General features: G+C 53.5%; 1 protein-coding gene across 2 annotated transcripts in view; it reads right to left on the bottom strand.

Moving 5' to 3' along the window:
• CRTAC1 (cartilage acidic protein 1) overlaps positions 1-18,991 on the bottom strand; it is a 133,996-nt gene that overhangs the window by 24,106 nt on the left and 90,899 nt on the right. For both annotated transcript variants that reach the window (XM_080687441.1, XM_080687442.1), the window contains exons 4-6: positions 14,510-14,646; positions 9,301-9,457; positions 426-560 (exon numbers count right to left, since the gene is read on the bottom strand). In XM_080687441.1, coding sequence (XP_080543567.1) covers positions 426-560; positions 9,301-9,457; positions 14,510-14,646 — 429 coding nt within the window. The remainder of the gene's footprint in view (positions 1-425; positions 561-9,300; positions 9,458-14,509; positions 14,647-18,991) is intronic.

Genomic DNA, 18,991 nt, shown 5'->3' with positions numbered 1-18,991 from the left:
GTCTTAGCCTCATTCAGGTCAGCATTCCCAGCTCTCAGCACCAGCCTGGCAGTTAGCAGGAGCTCAATAAATGGTTATTGGATTGGATTGAATGCTTAAGGTAAAATGTGGGGAGGGGACATGGAGAGAGGGGAATTGATGCTGAGACTCAAGCAGGGCTCAGAGGGACATGGGCCAATTCAAGCTGCTGGAAAATGGAGAGTGATCAGGAGTTCCAGTAGCAAACACCCACTGTGGCCTGAACCATGGCTGGGGAGGGAAGGGGGCGGTGCAATTGGAGATGACAAGCAACGTTCCCGTGTGTGGGGCAGAGGATGACTGTCCCGCTCTCCCTGAGGCCTGTGGGTCATGCTAGAGGGGGCGGGGCAGCCCAGAGTCCCTATGGGCCCGGGGGGCTGAGGACACAGGGCAGCGGCCACACTTACCAGCGCTGGCAGCTGCGTCCACGAAGGTGCCATCGCCCCGGTTATGGAAGAGGAAGTTGGGCCCATTCTCGTTGTCACAGAAGATATCTGAGGCACTGCTGCTGAGGATGGGGCCCACGCTGACACCCCGGCCCCCTGGAGAGGACATTGACCACAGTAAGTGGCAGAAGCAGAGCCCCAGTTTTGTGTGGAGGACTCGCTGCCGTGAGGCCTGCAAAAAGCTGGGCTTCCCGGAGCCCAGATCGGGGCTTGAAGTCCCCCAAACCCATGTGGAGGGGATCACACAGATGTTGAGGCAAGGGAGGAGCGAGACCAAGTCACTCTGTGCTACAGGAATAAGTCCATGGACAGAGAGAGGCTGACTTACCATAAACCCTAAACCCAGCTCTCACCGTGCTTGACACCCCACCCACGCCTCAAGTCAGAGATGTGGGATGGGTTCCTGTTCTAAGAATTCACAGGCATGGGCTCCAGCTATAGGTGCAAGATGCTGACCTTCTTTGTTCGACATTGGGAGCAACCTGCATGTCCGTCAACAGCAACTAGCTGTTGGATTATGGTACACCCAGATGGCGAACCCTTCTGTAGCTACTAAAAAGACGGTGTAGATCCATATGTACTGACTTGGAGGAGTGCCCTGGACACATTTTTAAGTAAAAAGCATTTCAGCCCTGGCCGGATGGCTCAGTTGGTTAGAGCATTGTTCTGTACACCAAAAGGTTACAGGTTCAACCCCCAGCAGGCCATTGATCGATGTTTCTTTCTCATCTCTCTCTCTCTCTCTCTCTCCCTTCCTCTCTAAAAATCCATGGAAACATGTCCTTGGGTAAGGATTAAAAGGGACAAAAAAGCAATTCACCAAGTAATTGTATTGTGTGATCTTACTTTTCTTAAAAAAAAAAAAAAAGTAAAATACATGATTCTTCTGAACATGTGCGTGCAAACTTGTTCTTGAGTGTGGGAAAAGTGGGAAAAGCTGCACCCTGAGCCACCTTGACTACTGGGTGGGATCAAATTTGGGGAAGGAAGAAAAAATGATAGTTGGCTTTTTTTGTGAATGTCTTTATATTGTTTATCTTGTTCTAACAAGAATTGTTTCTTTAGTTTAAAAGGAAAACATCCAATGAAGTATATTAAAAAGAAAAGAAATCAAGCCAGCCAACATTAGGATCTGAAGTCTCCAAGATCAAATTTGGGCTACCCATGTCAACAAGTCCAATCTTAAGACATCTTGAACAAACCACCCCAACTGGTGGGGTTCAAATTAAGCCCTGAAAACCACACCCCAAACATAGGAAACACCATGCAGAAAACAGCCGACCAGGGCCAGGACATGGATTCTAGCCCAACGTGGCTTTTTACAAGCCTTTGGGCCATTTGCGTTACACTTTTAGCCTCAGTTCCCTCATCTGCAAAATGGGAATAGTGTGACCTGCTTTTGTTGCTTCGGGTTTTTTAGGGGATCCAGTGAGATGAGCTACGTGGAAGGTCTTTGTGAATCCTACTGCCTTGCTACTCAGAGTCAGGCGCCTGGACCCGCCGCGGGCGCATCGCCTGGAGCTTTTAGAATGCAGATTTCAGAATGGTCAGGCCTTGCATTCCAACAGGACCCAGGGTGGTTTCTGCGCACAGTGAAGTCAGAAGTGCTGCAATGAAGGACTTTTCAGTGCAGAATAATTACAGGGGAATCAGAAGAACTTGATTTGTTTTGAACAACAGAGCGCTCAGGCAGACGCGAGTGATGTTGAGCCAGGCGCTCCCTGCCTGCTGCCTCTGGGTGCAGCCGAAGTTTCCACAAAGTGACTGTGCCAACTTAGGATGCAGGTTTTCTTGATCTCCGGGCTCCTCCTGTTCTCCGAGATGCCCCTGAAGGAAATCAGTGGGCCTTTCTCATCTGTGCACAGACGTGGAGCCTAACCACCAGGCCAGTGTTTGGGGACACTGGGCCTTGTGCCTCCCCATTCCTCCCAGGTAATCTAATTAGCTCTCAAAGAGAGCCAGAGCCTCATAAAAATTAAGCCACTACGTCCACGACGCTGCTGGGGAACATCATTCAAGATGCGGCCAGTGCTTTTCATTAGGAGAGCCCCAGTGCGGGGCGGGAAGCTTTCAGATGCCTTTCCTAAAGCCAGTGGGAGGGGTGCTGGGCCACAACCTGGGCACCACTGCTGCCCATTCCGAGGAGCTGCTGAGTGGCTGTTGGCAGCTGTCCCTGCCCGGGTCCTGCCAGACTCCAGCCCAGCAGCAGGTCTTGCCGGGGCCCCTGGAAATTCCAAGTGGGGCTCCGGGACTTGCCGCCATAACTCCAGCCTTCTTCCCCCAGCACCGTCCAATTTCCTCTCCGCCTCTGGTTCCCAAGCTGTGACACATTCCCTTCATTTTCTACAAAGCAGGTTATTTCCCTCTTGGACAAATTTCTAAATCTTTCTAATTAACTAATTGGGTTGGGTTGAAGCCTTCCACCATTTGTAACCTGTAATTACTAGAAAATTGCCATGGTAACCACACTACTAATTAGTGACAATTTATTGCCATGGCAATCAGACCATAACAGAGATGTTACCCACAACTCCTCCTTGGCAAGTTTGCTGCACAGTTGGGAGCAGGTGAGTTGACAGTCGGGGAGCTGGCCTCTTGGGCACTGGCTCCAGCAGCCTGAGGTGGCGGGGGGTGGGAGGGCAACCTGGGGTCTGAGGCAGGGGTAGCTAGATGTCTGCACCCCTCACTGGTGCCGCAGGGGAAACTCTTCTCCCAGGTCGATCATGTAAATCTCTTTTAAACCAATAAAATCTATCCATCCTAAGTACAGCCTGACACCCCCACTCCTGGCCTGGTCAATGCCAGAGGCCCTTACTCAGCAAATATCTTCTTCCTGGACCTTCCCTCCTCCCCAGCCTTCCCACTCCTCTGTCATGCCTCTCTGTCCCCTTCCCTAAGATTTAGCACACACCTTATGGGGCTGCCCAGAGGGCAGTTAGGAGCATCTTTATCTGGCCTAGGAGAATGTGTCCCAATAGTGATGTCTACTTGACATCATGAATTCTTATCTACTGGAGGCAGGGTGTCCTCTTGGGGACAAGCAGTTCCCCGGTGGGGCTGGAGAGGCAGCACTGCTGGTGAGAAAGACTGAGGGTCAGAAAGTTCAAGCTGTGTGACCTTGGGCACGTCACTGGGCCTTTCTGGGCATCTCATTTTCTCACAAGAGAAAGGCTGATGATAATAATAGTCTGTCAGGGCTGTCATAGCTGGTTTTTGGAAGGTACCTTGGAAAATGTCAGGTGCCATACAGTCATTAGCTGGGACTATTTCCCACTTGCTGGGTGAATAATATCCCTTCCAAGTTCTTCTGGTTCTGCTGTGGGGTGTGAATGCTGCTCCCTGCCCATCCCTTCCTGAAGGCTTCTCCGCCCACCAGACTGGGTGAGAGAGGTGGATTCACAGGGGAAAATGTGTCCCCATGGCTCCCTCTCCCTCCTGCCACATTCTGGCACCCCCTTTGATGATTTTCTCATTGGGCCTGAGCCCCATTCACCCTCAAGAACTGCACCCCTCAACCTCTGAACCCTGTACTTGGGTGATGCAGACTCAAGTTCAATTGGAGTATAGGTCATCCACCTCTCAGACCACATCTGGGTCAGCATACAGGGGTCCAGGGTGTAGGGTTGTGGGGTGAGGAAGGGAAAGAGGTTTCGGCGAAGAGGGTGTGCGCTGCTGAATCACCCCATACTATGGAACTGAGGACCCAGGGACTGAGAGGCAAGGGGACTCTCCGTGCTAAGGGAAAGCCTCTAGGTTCTTGCCCCGCCTCCGCACCCTCTCTGGCCACAGGAACTTGGAAGTGTGTTCTCCAGACCTTGGTCCCACTCCCTGGGAAAGGGTGGGAGAATGAGATCTCCAAGGCTCCTTCCACCTTCCTCCTCAGTGCATCCTTCAGGCTGGGCTGCAGGATAAACATGGTTGGGAGTAGAATCCTGGGCCCATCTAGACTGGGCAGCGTGGGGCTTGGGCGAGGCCTGTCAGTCAAGGAACTTGGACCTGTGAGAGCAGTCGGCTGAGACCTTGATAGAAATATGATGCTGGTGGACGCCAAGGCCTACAGGCTGCCAAGCACATCCAAGATATTGTAAAAGAGTAGCCAAGATGCTAGAAAATATAGGCATGGAGGAATGGGCAGTGTGCATGTATGTGTTTTGGAGAAGGGGGTGCGAGGGTAAGGACAGAGTCTTTCACCCTAAATTTCCTGCAAGTGCTAACACGTAAATACCTGTGTTGGTGCTAGAGTTGTCTATCTCTCCCCCGGAGCCTCTGTGAGCTATCAGATGCTGGACAGGGTTCTGAGTGGATGAGTGAACAGGGCATTAGATAAGGACATTCCCATTGCTTCCCCAGTCCTCCCTGCCCATTCCTGCAGGATGCTGACAGGCAGGTGGGCAGGAGGACAGGCTCCAGCATTTGTCTGCTGGGATTCCCACACGGGGGGCACCAGGTGGTTACAGGAGGGACGTTGACCCTCACTGTGCACTGCTCCCCTCCCCCCAGGCAGTGAGGGGGCTGGAAGAAGCTGTTTCAGGAGAGAGGACAGGTAAAGGGGTAGCAGGATTAGCTTCACTGGCCAGCTGTTGTTCAGTCCTGTGTACCAGGTGCTGTACACGTTTCATCTCACCTCACCATTTCCTGGGTGGGACACCGAGGCCCAGGGAGGCATGGCAGCAGCCAGCAGGCAACAGAGCACAGTTCAAACCCGTGTCTGGGTGCCCCCAGGGCCTAGGCTATCCCCACAGTGCTCTCTCCAACACCTGTACTAAAGTTCCCCCTTGGCAGGGGAGCCATCTGTATTTCTGGAGGGACCCAGAGTAGCCAGGCTTGACATTTCTTTCAAGTCTCTTATTTTAGCTAAAGAAAACGTGTACCAAATTACATCTGTATTGTATAACGTCTCTGTGTTTAATTTTGGGAAAAAAAAAAAGTGATGTCCCTTCTTGTCAATCATCTAATGCATCTGATAGCCTGTGTATCTCAGGGCTTCGGGTACCCCTGGCAGGGTTCCCGGGCCCTGGCTGAGGGGCCTGTCACTCCAGCCCAGACTGTCCCTGGTTGTCAGATCTGGCTGCACTCCCACTGCAAGGCCAGAGACCCCCCTCCCCCCGGGAAGCTGGGAGGCTCGGCGGCCCCCGCTCTGCTGCCCCTGGTCACCTCTCCAGAGCTGGCTGGTGGGGATCCGCCAGAAGGCCTCAGCTGGGCTTTAGGCATCTCCGTCTCATCCAATAATGACTTCCTATAAATCAGATCTGCCCTCGCTTTGTTCTGCACTGCTCTCAGCCAACAGCGAAATTCCCCACCCAACATCATAAATCCACCTTCATTTTCTTCCCAAATTTCTTTTAAGGCTTCTTTAATCACCACCTTGCAGCCCAGACAGATGCTCCCTTAAAGGGTGGGGCCAAAATGCAGAGTTCCTGGGGAGGGGTGGATTTGGGGGGAGGAGGGGAGGCAGGGTCAGGGAAAAGGGAAGAGATGGATTCGGGTGGAGACAGGGATGAAGAGGCCCATGTCTGTGCCCAGGGCTGGCCGTCTCATTTTCTCACAACAGGGGCTGCAGGGTAGAGTTGGGGGGCTTGGGCACACATGGAGAATGCCCCTGGGGCAGGGGCTTGGCCTGCTTGCTTTGTGCTTCACCCTGTGCCCAGCATGGAGCTCCTTACACCCAGGAGATGCCCAGCAGAGGGTCCTGGCATCACTGTCGGAACTTCAGGGGAGTATAGCGTGTTGCTGTTTGCTACACTTGGTGGGCACGGCCTGTGTGCTAGGCCCGGTGCCTGGCACGTCCCCTGTTTACCTCCTTTCATTCTCACAACACCCCCATTTTGCAGGGGAGAAAACTGAGGCCCACAGAGGGTAACATCCTGCCTCCACTGCTGCCTGGGAAGGACATGGTGGAGGCAGGATCTGCACCTGGTGCTCTGGCTCCAGACGTTGTCCTAGCAGCTGTTAGATGCCAGTTCAGAGTGCTCACAGGGGCTTAGAGACTTGCCCAAGGTCACTTGGCCCCAGAGGCAGTGCAGACCTCTTGGTCCCCCCTCCCCACTCCCTGGAGTCCATGCCAGCCTCTGCGATGGGGAGAACTAACTCAGGATTCCCATGAAGGGTAGTTCCCTGCACTGTCCAGGCTCCAAGAGGCTGTGAGCAGCTGAGGGAAGTCAGGGCTTGGGATTCTCATGGAACCGGAAGCCATGGGGTGTTCTGTTGGCTCTCCCAATGTCCCTCCAGGGACCCTCGAGTCCCCCAAATCCCCCAAGAGAGGGCACGCTGGCCGCTAGATGGCACTGTGACCCAGCAGAGCAGCAGCCGCCGCCTGCAGAACAGTCTGGAGAGGTCTCCCCTCCCCCTCCGGAGGAGCCGGACAGCCAGTGCGGGCAGTGCCATCACCCGGCCTGCTGACCTGGTTGCTGGGCCTCCCCCTGCTGCCCTGGGCACCCCAGGCCAGGCGGCTGCTTCAGCCACAAAAATCAGGGGCCATATGAAAGTCTGAGTGTCCCTGGGGCTGTGTTCCCCGAGTCTTGCAGGCTCGAGCAGGATTCTCAAGCTGGAGGTCATCGGAAAGGTCATCCAGCGGGGGCGGGGCTCTAGCTGCTAGTTTCTGTACACCCTCCTGTGTGACCTTGGGCAAGTCCCTTCTGTCCGTGGACTCCGTTTGCTCTTTTGTAAAATGGGAAGTTCTCTGAGGTCTGCCCAGCAGGTGGGGGTTGTGTGGCTTGGCTCCTGGGACCTGCGGCTCCCTGACTGCATGTCTGGCGGTGGCTTGCTACCCTCCCAGCCCGCTCAGGGCCCTGCACCTACCGCCTGCTTCCTCACCCCTTCCCAGCCCCATGGCACTGGCCATGTGCCAGAGCCTCGGCAATCAGGCTGGGCTGTGGTGGTGGTCCTTACATTTGGAGTCCATTCCTGGGACTCAGAGCGGGGGGGTGCTCAGGGCTAGTTTTCCAGCCAGATGTCCACGAGTTGTTAACAGAATGACCACAGGGGCTGCAGGGTAGAGTTGTTGGGGGGCTTGGCAGACAGGGAAAGGGTGGGCTGCAGAAGGCGGGCAGACATCATAGTAACTTGGTGGGCCAAATATGTTCTTGTCAGCCAAATGGCTTTTGGAGGTCTGCAAAGCTGCTCTAACGTGACCTCTGGGCATGCCAGCTGCCCCGGCCTGCCTGAGTGCTCCACAGAAGCTGCCATCCCTTCCTTGAGCTGCCTGGTCCTTCCAGCACAGCCTGGCACAGTTGGCTGGTGCTCCCATCCCCATCCGTGCTCCTCAGCTGTCTCTTCTTGGTCCCCTCCTCCCCCTCCTCGGTTCCTGCCAGCCTCTGCCAGCCCAGCCAGCGTGAACAACGTCCCCTTCATGCTCAAACCCAGCGACCACCTCCTGAATTCTTTCCTTCTGTGTAGAACCCTCTTTCCCAGACCTTGCCTCCCTTCCATCTCATCATTTTCAAGTGCTACATCTCCTCGGCCCACCCTCCTCCTCCTGCAGATCAAGGCACTTAATTGCCAAGCCAGCCCAGTGTGCAGAACTGGGACCTATTCAGGAAAACAGATTGTACAAATCTAGGCTGAAGCTCCTGCATGTTTATTCCTTTTCCTGGGAAAACATAGTTTATTACTGACACACAGTCTTTCCTCTGCACATGCACGTGTGGAGCTCTGGAGGGCTCTGACGGGCTTGAGCTGTGCAGACTAGTTTATTGTCTAGTCATATGTTCCCACAAACTTTGTCAGACAGGCCGCCATCCATCTCCCCCTTTCACCGAGGTGGAAAGCTGGCTAGAGGAAGGCATCATAAACTCAGGGGAGGCTGTGACAACCCTTTCTGGGTAGGAGTTTGGGATTATGCCACCACGCCGGTGTCTGGAAGCGGGGGGTGGGGCAGCCCAAATGACCCCTCCAGGGTCTTCCCAGGCCCAGGATTCAGATTCAGGCAGGCTGCCACCTTGGATGTCTGTGGTACAGACTGGGATGGCTATATTGGGAAGGTCGACCAATGAGAGAATGTCTCCGTCCAGAGGGCGGATGCGGTGTGAGTGAGGCTGGAGTTCACGTGAGAAGTTGTTGTGCATAGCTCTGGCTTCCTGATTTCTGGCACCCCAAACAGGAAACTGGATCGCTCTGCCATCAGCAGTCTATTGGCAGATTGTCAGAGTTTAGTCAGCAGCCGTGCTGGAATTAGAAAAACAGCCTTCCCTAGAAAGATCTCCCTGTCAGAGACTCTGACAATAGGTCCCCCATCCAGAAAGATGTGTGTGTGTGTGGGGGGGGGGGGGGGGGGAACGCCGTGGGGGAGGAATGCGCAGGGAGAGCTTGCCTTCCAAAAAAGTGCTGGAGAGGTTTTGGAACAAGAACACAATTCTTTGAGCCCAGTTATCCGAGACGAGACCCAGCTGAAGCTCAGGGATTTAGCTAGCACCCAGTTCCTGGCTGCTTATATGTGAGTAAATAATTTCATCTGCTGCTTGGCAATAAAGAATGCTTTAAACCTCAGCCTTTGTGACTTGTCCGTTTTCTCCTGCAGAACCTGTGCACCCGTCATGTGGGTCATAGCAGGGAATGGGGCGAAGGCTCCAAGGACAGGATGATGTTACGGTATTCACACCTTATGTCCTCTGTGCCCCAAGGGGCCCCCTAAAGCCCTCACCTGCCAGGCGTCTCATCAGCCCTTGGAGAGGCACCGCTGGAGGAGCCCTCTGTGGGTGGAGGGATGGCGTAAAGTCTTCATCCTCCCTCCCTAGGGACACCCATCTATCCTCTCCTGTGGTCTCTGACGACCCTAGCCCCTCCCCAGCTCCAGCCCCCGACCCCTCCAGCTCGCAGACTCCCATGTCACTCTGCATACCTGTATACTTGCTGACCCCAGCCTCAGTCGCCACATCTCTGAGCGCCAGAATGCCCCGGGAGAGGTCACTGGCCTCGGGGTCCATTTCAATGAGGGCATCAGGGCCCACGTTACCGTAGGCATAATTGGCGATGTAGATAGAATAGCGTCCGGAGCCCTGAGGAGGAAGGGAAGGAGGTGAGCAGGCCCATCTGGGCTCATCGAGGTCTTTCCCCCAGAAAGCAGCTCTCCCCCTCCTCTCGCAGGACCACAGCTCTTTTACGGGGTGGGGTTCTTCCCCCTGGGTCTGGTGTGCAACGGTCTTGCAGGCTGTGCTCTGCACAACTCCTCTCCCTCTTCCCCCCTTTCACGGAGGCTACAGAGGGCATGATGCCCCTGGAGTCCCACAGAAAAGCCACCCTCCTTCTCTTTCTATTCTGTTCCAGAAGAACACATCCCTCCCTCTCCCCAAACCACCTTTTTATAGACAATTTTCTAATGTGCCTCCCTCCAGCTAAGCTCTCTCCAGCTGCCAGCCAGGGTAGCTGCTCAATAAATATTTGCTGATTGATTGATCTACCAGTTCCCATTATTCTCAGTCTCTCTCTCTCTCATTCAGGCTCACTCCAGCCAAGATGACAAGCAAATTCCTGAGACATCTCCCTCCCCCTGCCCACCCTATACTTCTTCATTCCTCTATCTTGGTAGCACGGGAGGCTCAGATACGCAGGGGTCCTCCTTCCCTCTTCCATTCCTTTGTTTTCCCCACATTATACAGAAAGACATATTATACTGCTCCTGCCTTTATAACACCGTCTCAAATGTTTTCCCTTTGCATGCTCCTTGTTGCCGTAGTCATTCTCGTCTGTAGTCCGCACCACTGATGAGACGGTCTGTTCTGCCCGTCATTATAATGGTGTTATTTCTTCACTGGATGCCTCCCCTCCCCCAAGAGACCCACACGATTGCTAAATCAGTTTTCTAGCTTTCCTCTCACCCCTTTCAACATTTCCCTCCAATTAATCAGAGAGTAGGTGTTTCTTGAGCTCTATGTGCAAGGCGCTCTGCTCTATGCACTTCAAGTCTTCAGGTTGCTTATCGTCAGGTTTAAAGGCAAGCCATACACACAAAACAATGCAAGGGAAACTGCTGAGTTCAAGACAAGAGTGTGCTCTGTCAGCCCCTCTTTCCAACGCTCCCGCCTGCTTCTATTTCTTACCCATTGACCCCATGGGCAGAACCCCGTTCCAACTAACTGGTCACTGACGTTATCTCTTCTCTGGGACCATTTTCTTCGGGAAAGCTAATTAAGAGCCACTTGGTGGGTGAGGCCAACGAAGGACCTCAGGGTGTCCTGGGGGATGCTGACACATCAAGAATCAGACAATTATATATACATTTTATTTATATATAAAAATAGAAATACCTGGTATTGCATATTTGCTGACCCCAGCCTCAGCAGCCACATCTCTGAGCGCCAGAATGCCCCAGGAGAGGTCATTGGCTTCGGGGTCCATTTCCATGAGGGCATCAGGGCCCACGTTAGCATAGGCATAATCATGTCTATACTAGTATGATTGACAAAGTGTGTACAAGATTTCCTGGGTACACAGAAGAGGGGATCCTACCCCAGAGGAAGGGCACCTAGTCATTGGAAATTCAGAAAAGGTTTTCTAAGAGGAGCATCAGCCAGGTGAAGTGGAGGGGAAAGGACCTTCCAGGCAGAGACGAGACAGAGAATGATGTACGTGGGGAAACCACGGCAGTTGGTTGAGTGGTGCTGGGATGTAAAATGCAGGGCAGGGCAGGGCATGCCCGGGGACATCGCTGGAGGAGACAGCGATGCCGTTGCCTAGGGACGTGGACACCCTTTCGTTTTTGGTTTTCTGAGTCTCTCTCCTGCTACCTGGGAATCGATGCTTTACAAGCCTCTTTACTCAAAGGGGTCCCTGGAACAGCAGCATTGGTGTCATCTGAGATCACACCAATGTTAGAGCTCTCAGGCCCCACCCAGATCTGCTGAAGCGAGACCGCCAGGAGATCCTATGCACACGGAAGTTTGAAATGCACAGCTTTACAACATGGCTTCATGGTGAGGGGAGAACTGTGAGAGGTTCTTGCCCATCACAGGAGCTTAGCATACGTGGGTGGAATGATTGGGTAAACAGTGAATGAATGGGGCCAAAGGGGAAAGTCACCATCACTGTCACGGGCTCCTGACCCTACCAGCTGTTAGCAATTTCATGCAGAAATGTGCAATTAAAGCCTAAATAAATTGAGATGCACTCTGCTAGAAATTAGGATATTTATAAAATTCACTTATACCTACTTCCCGACTTCAATGTATTGGGGTGACTAAGCGGGCAAACATAGGTGCGTGACAGCTGCAGAAATTCACGTGTGAACATGAACACAGTCATTTTGGGAAGCTGAGATGGAGGTCATTCCAGGAAAAGGAAGATGTTTCTAGATCTAGAACGTTGGGTCTAGGACAGTAGGCCTCACCATTTAGCCTAACACGTGGAGGGCTTGTTAAAATGTGGATGTAGGGCTCCGTCCCAAGAGTTTCTGATTCAGGGCGTTCAGAGTGGGCTCTGAGAATTTGCGTTTCTAACTGGTTCCCAGGTGAAGCTGATGCTATTGGTCCAGGAACCACACTTTGAGAACCGCTGGTTCAGGGCTATTAGCCTGGATCCTAGTCCAGGCTCTCCCCCTAACTGGCTCCTGGCCCTGGGGCAGATTCCTCACCCCCTTCAACTGCATCCCCTCACACGTTAAATGGGGATCATATTCTCCCTGCTTCCTGGCAGGGCTGTTGAGAAGATAAAATGAGACAATGTATGTGAAAGGTCTTTGAAAGATAAAAATGCTATATAAACATGAGGCATAATCATTATCGATCAGGGAACGCTTCTTGTAAGAGATTGGCTTTGAGTTGGATCCAGAAAGGTGGGTGAGTGACCAGGCAGCTGAAGATGAAGGGCAGGCAGTGTTCCAGGTTTGGGGCTGAGAACAAGTGAGGGCTTGGAGGGCAGAGGGAGGGAACCGCAGATGGGAGGGTTGAGTCATGAATCTGGTGAGATGGCCCTCAACCTTGAGCCTGTATCACATTCACCTGCGGAGCTAGCTGAAACCTAGATGGCTGGCCCCTACCCCAGGATTTCTGATGCGGTAGGGCTGGAGGGTGGACTGGGTTGGGGCCTGAGAACTTGCATGTCTAACAATGCTGGTTGGGGACCACACTTGGAAAAACCCTGACTAGGTAGACTAAAAGGCTCCAGATAGGGTCTGGGGGGCTAAGGAAGGCGCAGGGTGAATGCCATAATAGGACTTGTGGTTAGAAATTTGTGTCTGATACTGGTTCACTCCGAGGCAGGGTAGCTGAGGAGTGAAAGGGTACCTGATTCATTTTCAGGCAGGCAGGACTCAATTCTTGGCTTTGCCTGCCACTCACTATGTGACCAAGGCCAAGTTGCTTAATTGCTCCCAGGGTTAGTTTCCATATCTGTAAAATGGGGATACTGAGAGTATCTACCTCATAGGCTTATTGTAAGGATTTAATAAGATGATGCTTATAAACCACTCAGCACAGGGCTGGGCATGTTGTTTAATAAATGATAGCTATTATTGTTATGATTGTTCTCGCATTTTTCTACACCACGCTGCATTCCTGTCTCTCAACTTCCAGGCTGGCGTTGACCTCTCCCTCTTCCCCCCTTCCACAGTTCCCAGGCTCCAGGGACTGCGCGGTGGTGGCGGACTCAGAAAGCAACCCCTCTGCTGGCGGCAGATGCGCTGAGGCCTGGGCTGAGCAGGGACTGAGTGAGCAGCTAAGTGCCCGCCTATTGTGTTGCGTGCCAATGCTTTTTTTTTTGCATTTTGCATGGTGCCTTTGTCCTGTGGTTAAATGTGTGGGTGTGCAGATGACCTTGTTAGGACAGAGAGTGCATCTCTTTGTGATTAACCTTCAGGCCCTCCCACCAGCTCTGAGAAGGTTCCCACCTTAGCAGAGTGTGGAAAACCTTGTTCCTGAAAGACCGAGACAGGAAGCCAGCAGGAGACGGAGTACAGGTCCCCAGCAGCAGCCGGCCTGGCACCTCTTAGACCCTCCCCACTCTCTGGGGCCCGCTCACAGAGCTGCCTCCCCTTCCCTCCCACCAGGCAGGAGTCCAGGTGGCACAGATTCAGGTCAGGGCTAAACGTGGCTTCACAGCCCAGCTTGGCTCCTCTTCTCAGCACCAGCTTGTTAAGAAATAAATATTTATACCTGGCACCTGCCTTCTCCCAGGTCCTGGAGCCCCTGCTGTGAAGGTTCACGCTGAATCCCCAATCCCCTCTGTGCCATCTCATTCCTGAAGTGAGCCAGCCCCTTGCCCCTGCCCTGCCCCTGCCCGCTTCCTGGAAGCTGGGCAGCAGCTGGGTCCCTGATTTAGTGACGACTGTTTTGTAAAGTCAAGGAGGGGGCGTCAGGGGAGCAGGTGACAGGAGGGATAAATCACCTCCACAGGATGCCTCCAGCTCTGGCCGGGGCTACTGGGATGCATGCCTGGTGGGGGTGGTCCCCCAGGGCAGATGGCTGCAGCTGCTCCTCCTCCTCTCCACTTGGCCTTTCTTCCCCTGTCCTTCTTGTAGGGTGGACCAGCAAGGCAGAGAAATATTGACAGAGCTATTGATTAACGGAGGTACTTGTGCACTGTGGCAACCTCCCACTCACCCACCTGTGAGCCCCTTTGTCAGGCTTTCATTTGTTGGATAACTATTTACTGGGGGCCCTATGGCTCAACGCTTGGCACATAGTAGGCACTTAACAAATGGTAGTTGAATGAATTAATATGCACAAGGTTTAGAGCTAGAAGATTCCAATTCAGGTCCTGGCCACACCACCAATCCAATCTGGATCCTCAGGCCAGTCGCTGCCCTAAGCTGGGCCTTGGTGACACTGTCCAGCAGATGACAGCACCTAGCCAGTTGCCTCACTGGTTGCTGGGAGGCCTCATGGGAGAAAGGTTGTGAAAGTATACTGTAACTCATCCTGCAAGTCTCGGTTGTTACTCCATAGCACCTACTACGTGCAAGACACTGGGAGCGCTGAGATGGTCCAGCCTTTGGCTCTGCTCTTGAGAGCCACACTCTGACTGGGGACATCTGCCTATTGGCTCCCCTCCAGCTCTCACATTGCTGGGTCTCCCCCACCTCCCGGCCCAGGTCCTCCATGCACCTCTGAACTCACCGTCCTGTCCACACAGGCCACAGAGCGCCCGGCAAAGAGGCTGGCCACGCCGCGGGCCACGTTGACCTCATCGCTCAGGATGTCTTCCCACCTGCTATTGCGGAACTTGAACAACTTGTCTGTGTACGTAGCCACCCCTGGAGAGAGAGGGAGGAAAGGGAGGTTGGTGGACGAGGGCCCAGCTATGTCTCAGAGTACCTGCCACAGGGTTGGAGCCACTAGTGGAGGGGTCGTCTGCTCAAGGTGAACACTCTTGCAGTACTCACTCAGGCAGGGAAGACTCCTGTGTTTGGGGACACTCAGGTATTTCAGTTGAGAGCAGAGACTCTGAGGCCTATGAAAATGGCCAGCCCAGCCTCAGAAACTATTGAAGTGACGTTGCTGCTACTATGTGTCTGAGGTGAGTCTCAACATTGGGATGTCACTGTCTGCACGTGCTCCTACATCATCAGCAGGGAGACCAGGATTGCCACTGTTTCAGGACCCACACTCAACCCAGAATGTCTCTTTCTCCAGGAGCTGTCCCCTAATTCTCTGCTGGATTGCAGGACCTGATTGGGGTCTCAGAAGAAACTGGGTGTGTCTCCAAGTTCTGATCAAGGAAGGGGCTGGAAGTTTATCTCTGACAGGTCTGTCACCTCCACCCTCAGGGAACCAGGTGGCAGTAGGATCAGCACTCAGGCAGCCCTGGGAGGCCCCGGCTCCCAGGACTGGGGAGTCCTAGAGGGTGGTGGTCTCCATCTCTTTGGGATCTTGATCCCCCTCAAGAGCTGGATGGAGGCTAAGGCCCCTGAGCTCAGGGAGTCTGCACCACACAACATGCCATATGTAATTGTAGGAGGTCCATGGCCTCCTGAAGCTCCTCCTGGGGACATGGTGAGAAACTTCCGGTGGTAGGAGCTCAAGTCCCTCTGAGACCATGAAAGCAGAGCTCTCCCCTCTGCCCTCACCCTTAGTTTATTTCTTGCAAACATGAGGCCCGGAGCATTCTTATTTTAGGAGGGTCATATTCTATCCTTAAGGACTTGCACGGGAAACACAGGAGAGGAGCAGCTAAAGCAGGGGTGGGCAAACTTTTTGACTCGAGGGCCACAATGGGTTCTTAAACTGGACCGGAGGGCCAGAACAAAAGCATGGATGGAGTGTTTGTGTGAACTAATATAAATTCAAAGTAAAGGAGCGGAGGGGAGAGCAAGAGAACCCTCTGCTCTTTCGGCTCCGCGGGCCCGATAGAACAGCCGAACGGGCCGGATCCGGCCTGCGGGCCGTAGTTTGCCCACAGCTGAGCTAAAGGAATCGGGAAGGGAGCTTGGGGAAGAGTGGACTTGGGGACAGAGCTCCTGGACTTGACTCTCTGGCTGGCCCGGGGGAGAGGCAACGGGCTTAGCATAAAGGGAGAAGTGTGGTGCAGTGGTTAAGACCTCAGGGTCTGGAATGAACCAGCCCAAGGCTCAGTCTCAGTTCCATCCAGATTCTACTTCTAGGTTTTAGTTGTTGACTTTGAGGAAGGTGCTTAGCGTCTCTGAGCCTCAGTTTTCTTATTGGTAATTGGGGATGACAAAAACTGCATTCACGCCCTCCCTGATTTGGCTCAGTGGATAGAATGTTGGCCTGCGGACTGATGGGTCCCAGGTTTGATTCTGATCAAGGGCACATGTGTGCAGGAGGCAGCCAATCAATGATCTCTCTCATCATTGATGTTTCTATCTCTCTCCCTCTCCCTTCCTCTCTGAAATTGATAAAAATATATTTAAGACAAAGAAGCAAACTGCATTCAAGTTTACCATGAGGAATAAATGTGATTATGCACATTAAAGGTTTAGCCTAGCACACCCCCCCCAAAAGTGGTATATATTAGCCAGAAATAATGATTCCGGTTTCATAGATGAGTTGTTCTTAAGGTCCTTTAGGGACATAAGGTCTACACTGCAGGGGTTTGTGAGAATCAGAGTGGGAATGAATAAATGAATGAATGAGAACGAGTATGTGAGAGTAAGCAAGTGAGAGTGGGAGAGTGAATGTGTGAAGTTGAGGAGTGAGAGTAAGAGTGAGCATATGTGAAGGGAGTGTGAGTGTGACGACAATGAGTGGATGTGTGAAAGTGAGTGTGAGTGTGAGTGTGTGTGGGTGAGGGCAGTGTCTAAAGGACCCCTCCAGTGACTCTGCCCAGGAGAGGACAATAGGGTTTGCTCTCTGGGTGGCCTAACACCACAGGAGCCCATGGCAGCTGGTGCATAGGCTGCGGGGTCTGGAGTTGGTCTCAGGGATGCTCTCCAGACACCTGGGAGGGAAAGGCCCTTTGTGAGCAGAGTGGGAAGCAGGTCCAAGAGACCGGCAGGTGTTTGTTCAGGTGGAGTCTTGGGCTGGGAGCTGCAGTGGGCTCTGCGCAGAGCTGCTGCGGGTTGGGCGGGATGCTCCTGGGGCAACTGCGGAGCCGAGTCCTGACAGAAGCACAGGTGTAACTCTGACTGGGGAGCCCAGGGGCCCGGGCCGGTTCTTTCTTTCCTCCCAGCCTTGGTTTCCTCTGTGAGAGTCGGGGGTGACAGCTGTGCACCCTCCCCACAGCGTTGCTATGGGAATCACAGGAGAAATCGCGCTGAAGTCTGGCCCCAGGTCCGGCACCCAGAATTGTTCACCAGAAGCTCTGCACCCCCAGGTTCACAGCCCCTCGTCATAATCCCTGGGGGTCAGAGGCATTTAGAAATTTAGATTTTTCCTTCCTGGTTTAGAAATGTAACAGTGCACACACCGTTTATTACATAACACGCCCAGCAGGGACCAGGGTGGCACCCCATAATTAAACACATTAATATTTTTGCAGTGAAATATATGAATATTCACACAAAGTGGGATAAATAAAGCCATAAATAGCTCACGTCAGCTCAGGACAGGTTTTGCTATCAACTCTCATTTTCCTGCAAACTTAAAAAAAAAGCACTTGAGGCTTTCCGAGCGTTTTGGATTTCAGGACTGCAGACAGGGACTGCGGACCCAGACTGCCATCCTCGCGGCTGTACCGGAGGCAGTGGCAGCCTTGTCATCGCTTCCTGGTGCCTGGGGGACCTCCAGTGGCCCTGCAGGCTGCCTGCTCTCCAGCCTCCCCCAACAGTCAGTGACCCTTGCCCTTCTCTGTCAAACCAGGGCCCCTATAGACTCGTCCTTCCAGCTAGTCTAGTCCCCCTGAAGCACTGAGGTTCCGTTTGCCCAGAGCCTGGGCCAGGTGAGAGAGCCGCTGCCGGCAGCCGGGGCTCCGCGTGGCTCTGATAGGCACCTCTGCGTTCCGGGGGAGAAAATGCTCAGTGGCTGAGCTCCTGCCTCAGCTAGACCAGAGGAGAAAACGGGCCCAAGGTGGCTCTAACCCCCTCTGTTTGCTTCATCACTCCAAAGACAACATTTCCCAAAGTGTGCTTTGTGGAACCCTGTTTTCTGTGAGCTGCCTGTGATCATTGGAGTTCGGTGAAGACCATACCTTCCATCCCCCTCTTGGAGTTTTCACAATGGACATGAGTCTATTAAAACTTTGAAAAGTCCTGCCATCAATTACCTGCATCATTTTATTGAATCCAGCCTTTCCCAAGTGAGCTTGGTCACGGAACCCCTTTGTGCAGCTCACCTATCAGCATCCTGGGGAACAAGGGCTGTTCTTAGCAAATTGCTGTCCTGGGGTGTTGCTGTCTGGCCAGAGGGGTAGGGTGTCCAGTGCTGTTAGCCTCTTCCTCCGTTCCAGCCTCCTGGCTTCCGGGCTGACCGGGGACGCCCAGAAGAATAAACTAATTAAGGTAAAATGTGCAGCAGCGATGCGGAGCCTTGTAGATCATAAATGGGAACGGCAAAATCAATGGCAGCCCTTCTGCAGGCAGAGGCCCGAGGCCTGGGCGACGGGAGGGATGGGAGCCTGTGATTTAGGAAGAGCAAACGCTCTGGCAGCTGCAACCTGGGTAATTAGGTGTGTCAGGAAGACAGATAAACAGCGAGCTGTGCGGGTCGATGGCACTGGCAATAAACACCCAGCACTGGCCCCCCGGCCCATGTCAGCACCTAATCCTGCCTCTGGCTCCTTGTAGCTGCACTCTGCCCTGGGTCCCTCACTGAGTCGGGGTTGGGGGGGGCAGCTGTTCGGGAGAGGAGAGGCTGCTAGCTGCAGAAGAGAGGGGTTCTCCTGAGTCCCTGGGGGCAGGGGCCTGAGAGAAACAGGAAGGTATTCAAGGGCAGGGCAGGAGGCTCTGGAGGTCACAGCCTTGTGAGAGGCACCTCTGGGGACTTCCATTCCCCCCCGCTGACTTTGGCATCCTGGCATTAAAGGAGCCTTGAAGGTCTCAGAGTCCAGTGGAACTGCAAGTGGCTGTAGGCAGCCAGTTGGGAAGGCCCAGTGGGTGAGGCTCAGGTGCCCACCAGGCCCTGCTGAGCGCTGGCTGCTGTGAGAGGCCCCAGGGAAGTAGGAGTCTCTGCCCAGGACCCAGGGCACTTACAGTTCATTAGACA

Source organism: Plecotus auritus, assembly GCF_963455305.1.
Source record: "Plecotus auritus genome assembly, chromosome: 9".
NCBI lineage: Eukaryota > Metazoa > Chordata > Mammalia > Chiroptera > Vespertilionidae > Plecotus > Plecotus auritus.
This window is presented reverse-complemented; position numbering and strand designations above follow the sequence as displayed.